Source organism: Pocillopora verrucosa, chromosome 6 (assembly GCF_036669915.1).
Source record: "Pocillopora verrucosa isolate sample1 chromosome 6, ASM3666991v2, whole genome shotgun sequence".
Taxonomy (NCBI): Eukaryota; Metazoa; Cnidaria; class Anthozoa; order Scleractinia; family Pocilloporidae; genus Pocillopora; species Pocillopora verrucosa.
Window position 1 is genome coordinate 9,426,064 of NC_089317.1, and position 12,071 is coordinate 9,438,134.

Here is a 12,071-nt window from a genome sequence, read left to right on the forward strand (position 1 = left end):
CAGATTTATAAAGATGTATTGCGAATTGTTTCTCCAAATACTTTGATTTACTCCAAGTACTTTGATTTAGGAAAAGTCAATGTTAAAACTGTAATAAAAGTACTTATTCATTCATCAGCAGTGCATTTATCGAGATATGAAGCATTTGAGAAATTTGGAATGAATTCAAGAAGCTTCACTATTGTTCTCGGCTGCGCCTCGGGCAACTCTTTTAACGCATGTTTTGTACCTTTCCAACTTCCCGTATGTTCCGTCTCTGATAGGTGACGAGACATGAAGCGGTGCAGAACACAATAAGGCGGAAGAAGCGCGATGTAGCCGCTGGTTTACAATTCGCGGGCCCCTATTTATAACGTTTGCAATTTATTTCTCTACTTCCCTACCGTCGCATCTTGAAGCGTGGTTCGCCTTCACGGCGCAGAAATTGCAATGTTTTCAGTTATATCCAACGTGTCTATATTCTTATGCTTGGTTTTGTTTATTCGTAAAGCAGGTAGGTACACGAACTCATCGTTACTGAGCGAACGTTTCCGTTGGCGCGAAAAACAGCTTCGCGATGGACTGTCGGGTTATATTTTCAAACTGGTTAAAGGATCTGTGCTGTTTACATAATTTTTTGGTTTGTTTTGTAGAATTATTACCAAGATTTACGGCAACTCCTCCAGATCCGTTCTATGTTTTGGAAGGCAACAATATCACCTTTGTGTGGCAGTACAACCTTAATGGAACGTTTGACAGAGTTCAGTTTCAGTTCGTCAGCAGCTCTCCCTCCCGCACCATTTTGATCAAACGTGACTTAAACCTCGATGCAACGGTTCCAACGAGTTTTTATCAGGGTCGCATTCAAGAAAACATCAATGCTGCACGAGCAGAAATTACAATCTTTGCAATGCATAGATCTGAGAGTGGAGATTACGAAATTCAAGTGACCGACAGTACTTTCAACCCTGCCAATGGCAAATTGATTGTTCAAGTACAGTGTAAGTAAACCACCAAAAGTTTCACGAATATTATCTCTAACGGTTCTATTTGTTGAAAAAATTGAAATTATTCCGTAAAGGTGAATCACGTTTTATTGTTGGATATTTAAATTCATTCATTCTTGACGCAAACTACTGCTATTTTCCAGCTAGCTTCGGAAGATATGCTGTATAAAGCAGCGTAAGATAGTCGCTGAATTGCTGTAACAAAAACTTGTTAGCGCCGATATTCACCAAATATACGGGAAGAAGTCGAGACTTACTGCAGTCTTATCTCGAAACAGGTTCGAGACCTACGTTTTCAAATTACACATATTTAATGTAAACAATAAAACGCGCAGAATGCGACAATCTTCGGCTCCTCGAGCACTGCTGCAGACACATCGCGTATTTTCGCTCTGTGTGACTTAGTTTTTTCGTGATCTGTTAAGGCTCAAGTTACATTTTAAAGAACGCTGATAGGGCTAGTAATATCAGAAAAAAGCATACATTACACCTTTTCATAGGATATGCGATGCTAGAATAGGTAAACAAATGTAAACCTGCGTTGCTATCTAACGCTGCTTAAATTACGTTTTATACGAAATTCTCATCGACTATTTAATGAGTGGAATATTTTCAAAGTCGTCGCTTTTTTCAAAGAAAGAGCTAAGCGTACTTAAGCTTAATATCCTCCGTTATGTGGCCAGTCCGAGAAAACTCACTTTCAGTTCATTTGCATTTAACGACTCTATACATGTTTAATGATTTTATCAGATAACTATGTGAAGTTTGAGAGGACGTCTTCTGTTTATTGTTTTTTCCAATCATTCAAAGATTTGCGATTTCAATTTAGCGTAATGCTCTTCTGCTGTTTTTAAGCCAGTGTGTATTTCTTGATAAGTTTCAAAGAGCTTAAGTTCTGTTTACGGACAACGAGTGGACGATAATGGTCATTTTTTTGTCGCATGAATCATTTATATTGCCTCAATGTTTTAAGTTGTTTTGTCACGTCCCGAAATAGCGCTCTGAATGTTATGGCTACACTGTTTAGATATTGTTTGCGTAAAAAATCAAAACCATTCGTTTTCAAAAAAGGTAAATTCCGGCAAAAATGCAGTTTTGGAAAACGGTGTTTCTAGATTGACTTCATTCCTTTAAGGCAGTGAAGGATAACAAATTTCGTTTCAGCGCATTGCATACTAATAAAGAGAGAAATAAATTCTTTAAACCAATATGTGGTTTGTTTATAGAGAGCAATGTTTGCCAAAAAATACTTATATATTTAACAGAGAGTATGAGAATTCTTATTGTTTGTAACTCAACTGTTCTTAGGTTTGAAAACGAACTTCACTCTTAAAGTTATTTGTAACTTTGGTTCCACTGGCGTAAACAAAAGCTGGATATTGGTTTGGTGATAGACATTTGCAGTGACTTAGTCCTGAATTAAAATAATTATGAGTTAATTTTTTTATTTCTTTTGTGGGAGGCTGTGTCCAATTTAGTTATAACATACAAGCTAAAAACATCTTTTCATCAGGCACGCAACCAGCATATAGGTTTAGTACCTCCTTTCTATTGTGTGGAATCATGACAGCTTTTGAAGTCGTGCATAGTATTGACTAATTATCACACGGTTGTCTTGAAATACATGGAAAACTGAATTCCCAGAAAAATTATTTTGACAGTTTTTCAAGTTATCTTGGTCTCTGGAAAAATAGGTTATTGTCTTATCTTAGTCAGCTCTTAGATGCTAGCCAGAGGTTTCAGAAAATCTGTGGATCATGTTCTTGAGAAAAACGCATGACAGCATTTGGGAAGCAAAACTGAAAGTAAAACAAATGTGATGGGACTTTGCCCCAATATGCTACCAGTAGTTGATCATGCATTCTGATATCATTAGATGAGGCATTGTTCTAATTTGTAAGACCTCTCTGTCCCATTTCTTCATGTATTTTACATCTTTGTTTAAAACCCTTAACTCAATTAAGGTTTACATTTTGTGAATATGCAAATCCTGGCAGAAGTAATTTTTTGTGAATTCTGTTAATGCTTTTAAACATTATCAAACCAACTGTAGTCCACTATTATCATTGGAAACTGCAGTTTTTGTCCAAGATAATGACTTGTGTAATTTTACTGAATTTTTTCAGTTTTGATAATTAATTTTGACTCTAGCTGTCATAGTTCACTACTGTATGATCCTGCACATCCCGGCAACTACCGATTATAGGTTCATGCTTGATGCTGTCTATTAGAAAGATGTTAGCCTCTTATGTGAACATTTATCATCCAAATAGTGCTTTTTATCCACTTGTTAGTGATACCCATCTTGGGTTGGCATGTAGCAACAAACAATAATATTGTTGAATCACATGTGAACCAAAACTGCACATGAAATTTTTCCTTTAAGGAGAGTTACTTTGAAGAAGTGAAGGATATCTAAATTTCTTGCAGCACAATGGTTATTATGATGAAAAACAATTTTTTTTCTTCAAGACTATTTTGGTCTTGAAAGGAAAACAATTTTGTCTTCATGATGTTATGTCTCAAAAATGCTCAATTGTTCCTTTTGACAGTGACTGTGCAAATTCTCATCATTTTTCCCTCCTTGTCTATTTTGGGTCTTTATGGAGAAATTGCTCAAGCTTAATGTTGTTTGCATTTTTGGTTCCTATGGTGTAAACAAAAGCCTGATATTGATGTGACCAACATACATCTGCTCTGATGTAGCTAATATTGCATTGGCAGAAACAGTTATGCCTTTATTTTGAATTTCTTTTGAGGGAGCTTTTGTGCAAATTACTGCAATGAAAAGAGAGATTAAAAATGTCTATAGTCACAAGGTACCCATCTGTGAAAGGTTGCAGTGCCTCTTTTGTCATGTAGAGCAATTAAAACAAAATTTTTTCAAATTAATGACTAATTAACTTTACTGTAGGTTGTTTTCAAAAACTCCCACAAAAATTCACTCTTGGTCATATTGGTCTTTGGGAATAAATTTTTGTTGTCTCAATTCATGGTATATGATTCTAGAGCTTTCACAACATGTGGGAGTTGTTTATTGGAGACAAGTCATTTACATGGCGATATTTTAGAAGAACATCTGAATTTCAAATAAATATACTTGAAGGACTTTGAACTAATATATTATTTGTGGTCATGAACCATATTATACTCTGTATAATTCATTGATTGTTCAAAGTCTAAGAATCACAGACTTCATCTCTGCCTCTATCTCTCTTATAGTTGACATGTTTTCATTAAAACTTGAACTGAAAAACAGCATACGTATAATTTTTATAGATCTGAATACAATCTATGTGGTGTTTTTTGAAAAGTGATAATTTAAGTTGCTAAAATATTTCATGTGATGTCTTGAAATTGCACCAAACCAACCACCAATGTTATATTAACAACACTCACAATGTATTTTCTAATCCATGAGGTTAATCACTATTAGCAGATAGTATCATATACTACAGTGTATTGTAATAACTCTTGTCTAGTAAATTTTGGTTTATTTGCCAGATGGCAAGATATAGAACTTTCTTATGGATAGCCACTCTGAGTCACTATAGGTACATGTTGGCACACAAAGCATTGAAAAATAAATCATTTTCTAAATCTTTAAATCTTTAATCTTTAGTTCCTTAAGGACTTGTGCCTTAAATTCATTACCTAAGAATTGTTGCTTTTACTCTTTACCTTATCCACTGTGCTTCTTTAACCAGTGATCAAACTTATAAAAATTATTCTTCATGCACTGAAATCAATTTTATTTGATGAGCAAGTAAATGTAATTGTAAAAAGGTTATCTGGGATTGCACCGGTTTGCTGTGATTTACTCAGGTCTCTCACTTACCAATCTTGTACAATTCTTTCAACCAATTATTGGTAATTTTAAACATTCATGTTTGAAAGTTATTTGTTTGCTAAGTAGAAGTTATCATGTTTTCATATTGTATTCATTCTAGTAGACTTATGGAGGCATTTTCCTTTGTGCCGTTTGGTTGCAGTTGTTTTTTACCTGAACATTAAGTTTGGTTTTCGTAACACTCCCTAGTGGAGAAGCACTCTAACTTAAGTGTTTCCAAAAAAATTACATGACTCTCCATTTGAAACTTTGTGTTGTTTTTCATAGAATTTAAGTTATTTTGAAAAACAAATTTATAGCAAGTGTATGTTATGTTACTCCAAACATGTGTGCAAAGTTGTCTGTTTGTCATTTATTTAACAGATCCACCAGAATTCAACAGCTTTAGTAGTGAAATTTTCGTGAAATTTTCTACTATGATTTTAGGATCTAAGTTTTGGGGCAGATTAGTTTATAGCAAGTGTATGTTATGTTACTCCAAACATGTGTGTAAATAAATAAATTTTATTTAATAGATCCACCAGAATTCAACAGCTTTAGTAGTGATGAAGTTGTTGTGGAAGGGGACCCAAGTGTTACATTGGAGTGTATCGCAGATGGTGTACCAACACCAAACATCACCTGGACCAAAGTATATACTAATGGCAGTGACAGTGGTGTACTGGGAACTGAGAACCAGTTTAATTTTGCAACCAACAGAAATAGCAGTGGAACATATCGCTGTACAGCATATAATGGAATAGGAACAGCACCAAATCACACAGTGAAAGTAGAAGTTAATTGTAAGTAGATAATTGTATATTGTATCTATAGTTGGTTTTTATTTTTCATAGAATGTAGGATCGATTGTCTAAGTAGGTAAAAATAATGCAAAATAAAACTTAAAAATGGAAAAAAAAAGTGTAAGTCAACTACAAAAGAAAAGAAAAAGATAAGTAAAGATTTGCTTTTTTACAAGTGGTATAGTCATGTGGGCACTTTTATTAAAATACACTTTGATGATGCAAGTAAGGCCTGAAAAAGCCATGCAGCCTAGCACAGGGTGTTGAGAAATCCAGGGAGAATAAATGATATAAAAAAAAGCTGCTTGTCAGAATAAAAAAAGAAAGGGGAGGAGGAGCAATCAGTTGCTTATGGCATTGGACCAGACAGAAAATTCTTTGGCTCTTGCAACATGATGTACAACATCACATGCTCTGATACTGATGTATGATCAAAATGTTGTTGTTTTCTTCTCTTTAGACAAACCAGAGAATGTCAAGTTAATGGTGAATGACTCAGTTGTATGTAAAGGTGATGTTATCAGTATCACCTGCTCAGCAGATGGTAAACCTGCGGTGCATACTTATCAACTGTTTGAGAATGAATTACCAGTTAATGATGGAAACAGCTCAGCTTGGGTATGGATAAGGAAAGATTTAAAAGGAGGAGACTTTAGCTACAGATGTGTGGCTAATAACACTGTTGGTACAGCTGAGAAGACTGTCAATGTCACAGTGAAAGGTACAGTGTGAGAAGTAGTTGTTACCTGTTACAGCTAATAGATTAAATATGGTTAATGAATACTGGTGTAATGGTGATGCTTTAATTCCATTTTCTCCATAATGTTGTGTATTGTGTATTAAACTTCAAGTGGCAACAACACATGGGTATTTTTGTTGGTGAGGTTGCTTTGATATTATGTATTAGTTTTTAATATTTTAAATATTTTTTTAATATTTTGTATTAGTTCCACAGTTTCTTGTAGTTTACATTACATGTATAATGAAATAGCGTGATTCAGGTGTCATTTACATGGAAGGAAAAAAACTGAACACCTGTCCACTTTAGGTGAAAAGCAATCACAGCACTTTGCAGTATTGTCTTATGAAGGCTTTTATGTCCTTGGTCCTGTTTCTTCAAGTGTTAATTGATGAATGTCTAGACTCCATCCTATCCAGGGCTCCAATTGAAAGATGGTCAGCATGGGAAAAAAAAAATTTAGTTACACCATGCAAATTGCATATTATGCTACATGAAAGCCTAGTGAGTCTAATGATATTGTATACAAATGCACAACACTCTTATTTGGCAAGTATGCTTGCTGGCTGATAAAGGGAAAGAGAGTGAAGAAACTCTTATTTATGGAATAATCTACTACAAAGTTGCCGAGATCAGGTAGCAACTCATGTATTACTGTCACTGTGAATGGTAAGCAAATTAGTTCAAGTTATGCTTGTTTAAACCATGCGATAAGCTATGCACATATAGTATGTTCATGAGTGTACATACTCACAGTTGTAGAAAAACTTTGACACTGAAGGAGGATTATCCATGAATGGTGAGACTACATGTAAACAGCTTTATGGGAAATGTTTGCACAGTTACAAGCCATTATAATATATATGGTAAATTGTTGTTTATGATAAGTCTTTTCTCTCAGGAAAGCATCGTTGGCCACCACTTACTGTGGTTATTATGGAAATGTGCATTCATAATGCAGTTGGGTCTCATCATTCATCACTAACATTTTTTAGGTGTCTGCCATATAGCGATCTAGTGCATTCATGCATGATCCTAATTGTAATTGTTTGTTTGTGGCAATTAAGTTGATGGGAATCACATGTGCATTGTATGTTGGGAATGAAATGATGCAGTTGTGAAAGTGTACAAACTGGTCACTGGCTACTTTTAAAATCCTTTTACATTTTCACTTTTCTTTTACAGTACCTTCCTCAATCACCAAAATAACACAAGATCTGAATATAACTGAAGGTGGCAATGTGACTCTGTTGTGTCAAGTATCTGGAGTCCCTGAACCAACAGTATCTTGGATTAAGCCTGGTGGCCAGCGTTACAATGGATACATGTTAGAGGTTATACACATTAACAGGACTCAAGATGGCAAATACAAATGTGAAGCCAGTAATGAGTGTGGCAATGCAACAAAAATGGCAACTATTAATGTGCAGTGTAAGTACATGTAAAAGTTATCCTTTGTTACATGTTGTTTCTTGTATTTCTTTGTCAAAGTATATCAATTTGCTTCTCTGTAACATTTTTACTGGAGAGGCTTGTTTATTCATAGCTTTGGCATCAGCCAGGTAAAGAGGGAGACTCCTTAGCTACTTTGTAATATGTAACTTACAAAGGCCAATGAAAATGTATTTATAAATTGTTTCTTTGGTCTTTAGACAAACCTGAGAATGTCCAGTTAATGAGTTCTGCCATGAACAACAAAGCATGTAAGGGAAAAGTCATCAGCTTTAATTGCTCAGCTAATGCTAATCCAGGAGTGACATCATACCAGCTGTTTGAGAACGAAACTGCTATTTTAAACACAAGTGCCTCGGGGATGTGGAACAAGACTTTGGAGAGTGAAGGAGTGTTTGTCTACAAATGTGTGGCTAACAACTCTCTGGGATCAGAATTTAGCATGAGTGTTACTGTCACTGTAAATGGTAAGCAAACTAAACCAAACTAGTGTTTGTTAAACCGTTCCTTAAGCTATACACACATACAGGCATGTTCATGAGTGTACATACTCTTACTTGTAGAAGAACATTGAGACATAAGGAGGATTATCCATGAACGATGAGACTACACGTAAACAGTTTTATGGGAAATGTTTGCACAGTTGCATCCCATTATAATATTCATAGTAAATTGCTGCTTTTTCTCACAGGAAAGCATTGTTGGCTTCTATCATTTAGCACTTGTAACTTATTGTGGTTATTAGTGACATGTGCATGCATAATGCTGTTGGGTCTCATCATTCATTGCTAACATTTTTTAGGTGTCTACCATTTAGCCATCTAGTGTGTATGTGCATGATCTCAATTATCTTGATGTTTGTTTGTGGCAACTAAGTTGAAGGGAATTACATGTACATTGTATGTTGGGAATGAAATGATGCAGTTGTGAAAGTGTACAAGCTGGTCACTGGCTACTTTTAAAATCCTTCCACATTTTCACTTTTCTTTTACAGTACCTTCCTCAATCACCAAAATAACACAAGATCTGAATATAACTGAAGGTGGCAATGTGACTCTGTTGTGTCAAGTATCTGGAGTCCCTGAACCAACAGTATCTTGGATTAAGCCTGGTGGCCAGCGTTACAATGGATACATGTTAGAGGTTATACACATTAACAGGACTCAAGATGGCAAATACAAATGTGAAGCCAGTAATGAGTGTGGCAATGCAACAAAAATGGCAACTATTAATGTGCAGTGTAAGTACATGTAAAAGTTATCCTTTGTTACATGTTGTTTCTTGTATTTCTTTGTCAAAGTATATCAATTTGCTTCTCTGTAACATTTTTACTGGAGAGGCTTGTTTATTCATAGCTTTGGCATCAGCCAGGTAAAGAGGGAGACTCCTTAGCTACTTTGTAATATGTAACTTACAAAGGCCAATGAAAATGTATTTATAAATTGTTTCTTTGGTCTTTAGACAAACCTGAGAATGTCCAGTTAATGAGTTCTGCCATGAACAACAAAGCATGTAAGGGAAAAGTCATCAGCTTTAATTGCTCAGCTAATGCTAATCCAGGAGTGACATCATACCAGCTGTTTGAGAACGAAACTGCTATTTTAAACACAAGTGCCTCGGGGATGTGGAACAAGACTTTGGAGAGTGAAGGAGTGTTTGTCTACAAATGTGTGGCTAACAACTCTCTGGGATCAGAATTTAGCATGAGTGTTACTGTCACTGTAAATGGTAAGCAAACTAAACCAAACTAGTGTTTGTTAAACCGTTCCTTAAGCTATACACACATACAGGCATGTTCATGAGTGTACATACTCTTACTTGTAGAAGAACATTGAGACATAAGGAGGATTATCCATGAACGATGAGACTACACGTAAACAGTTTTATGGGAAATGTTTGCACAGTTGCATCCCATTATAATATTCATAGTAAATTGCTGCTTTTTCTCACAGGAAAGCATTGTTGGCTTCTATCATTTAGCACTTGTAACTTATTGTGGTTATTAGTGACATGTGCATGCATAATGCTGTTGGGTCTCATCATTCATTGCTAACATTTTTTAGGTGTCTACCATTTAGCCATCTAGTGTGTATGTGCATGATCTCAATTATCTTGATGTTTGTTTGTGGCAACTAAGTTGAAGGGAATTACATGTACATTGTATGTTGGGAATGAAATGATGCAGTTGTGAAAGTGTACAAGCTGGTCACTGGCTACTTTTAAAATCCTTCCACATTTTCACTTTTCTTTTACAGTACCTTCCTCAATCACCAAAATAACACAAGATCTGAATATAACTGAAGGTGGCAATGTGACTCTGTTGTGTCAAGTATCTGGAGTCCCTGAACCAACAGTATCTTGGATTAAGCCTGGTGGCCAGCGTTACAATGGATACATGTTAGAGGTTGTACACATTAACAGGACTCAAGATGGCAAATACAAATGTGAAGCCAGTAATGAGTGTGGCAATGCAACAAAAATGGCAACTATTAATGTGCAGTGTAAGTACATGTAAAAGTTATCCTTTGTTACATGTTGTTTCTTGTATTTCTTTGTCAAAGTATATCAATTTGCTTCTCTGTAACATTTTTACTGGAGAGGCTTGTTTATTCGTAGCTTTGGCATCAGCCAGGTAAAGAGGGAGACTCCTTAGCTACTTTGTAATATGTAACTTACAGAGGCCAATGAAAATGTATTTATAAATTGTTTCTTTGGTCTTTAGACAAACCTGAGAATATCCAGTTAATGAGTTCTGCCATGAACAACAAAGCATGTAAGGGAAAAGTCATCAGCTTTAACTGCTCAGCTAATGCTAATCCAGGAGTAACATCATACCAGCTGTTTGAGAATGAAACTGCCATTTTAAACACAAGTGCCTCGGGGATGTGGAACAAGACTTTGGAGAGTGAAGGGGTTTTTGTTTACAAATGTGTTGCCAATAACTCTCTAGGATCAGAATACAGCATGGGTGTTACTGTCACTGTGAATGGTAAGCAAAATAGCCAAGTTATGTTTGTTTGAGAACAATTTGAAAAACTGCACACATAAAGACAGCATTTGCATGAGCGTACAGACACTTGATTATAAAAATGTTGACACTTGTAAAACAGGATCCATGATTGATGAGACTCAATGGCCTTATAGAAAATGTTTGCTCAGTGGCATTCTACTATTTATGGCAAGTCTTAGTTGATGATCATTCTTTTCTTTCATGAAAACGTTGAGGCTTCTATCATTTGCTTCTTGTAACAATATGTAAATAAGGTTATCATGTACATTTTTAGCCATAAAGCTGCTGGGTCTCATTGCTTATTGCCAACATTTTTTTGGGTGTCAAAATTTTTGCAATCGAGTGTATATGTGCATATTCTTATGTTCTTATTTCTAAAAGGCAATCAAGTTGAAGTGGACTAAAAGCACATTTATATTAGGGAAGCTATGATCTATGTGCTTAAGGCTGCGAGCCAGTGGCCAGCTGCTATTTACACCTGTCCTCATTTTCAAATTTTGCAGTTCCTTCTTCGATTGTCCAAATAACACAAGATCAGAATGTAACTGAAGGTCGCAATGTGACTCTTATGTGTAATGTATCTGGAATTCCTCCACCAATGGTGTCTTGGATGACACCTGATAGTCGACGTGTTAGTGGATACAAGTTGGAGGTTACAAACATAAACAGGACTCAAGCTGGTGAATACAAATGTGAAGCCAGTAATGAATGTGGCAATGCAACAGAGACGGCAAACATTATTGTGCTGCGTAAGTTTGACAGTTCCTTTTCATTAAAAGTTTACGTTTATCTGTAAGTTCAGTAAATCCATACACTGACGATGGCTATTATTACATGTAGAATGTACATGGGACATTTTGTATGAATTGGGATTAAGGTTTCGGTAATTTTACAAAGATTAAGGCATGTAATTTGTAATACAGTCAGACTTCTCTTATGCAATCACGGAAGGGTCATCGTAAAGTAATCTCTTCATCTTAAGAGTTTTATCATATCACGTTCAGTCTTGTTTTTCTACTTTATCAAATTATTCCTTAATTTTGGTTCTATTATTACACTGATTTATGTACATTAAATGTACATGTACATTAAATTACCGACTCAATGTTCTACATCATACAAAGCTGTAAAGTATGTTGTTCTATTCATTCCTTTGTCAACGCCCCATACACATTTTCATATAAATAATATAAAAAAAAGACTACTGTGAGCTTTCTACCAACCACAATATTTGACACAATTTATGACTATG

At 35.4% G+C, this 12,071-nt stretch overlaps 1 protein-coding gene across 1 annotated transcript in view; it reads left to right on the forward strand.

The window, feature by feature from the left end:
- The first annotated feature begins 344 nt into the window (after positions 1-344).
- The window catches only part of LOC131789600 (hemicentin-2), a 28,915-nt gene continuing 17,188 nt past the window's right edge, over positions 345-12,071 (forward strand). Inside the window, exons 1-11 of the mRNA XM_066169115.1 lie at positions 345-493; positions 633-980; positions 5,352-5,618; positions 6,079-6,339; positions 7,543-7,788; positions 8,010-8,276; positions 8,804-9,049; positions 9,271-9,537; positions 10,065-10,310; positions 10,532-10,798; positions 11,323-11,568. Of these exons, the coding sequence (XP_066025212.1) occupies positions 430-493; positions 633-980; positions 5,352-5,618; positions 6,079-6,339; positions 7,543-7,788; positions 8,010-8,276; positions 8,804-9,049; positions 9,271-9,537; positions 10,065-10,310; positions 10,532-10,798; positions 11,323-11,568 (2,725 nt within the window). The 5' untranslated portion in view covers positions 345-429. The remainder of the gene's footprint in view (positions 494-632; positions 981-5,351; positions 5,619-6,078; positions 6,340-7,542; positions 7,789-8,009; positions 8,277-8,803; positions 9,050-9,270; positions 9,538-10,064; positions 10,311-10,531; positions 10,799-11,322; positions 11,569-12,071) is intronic.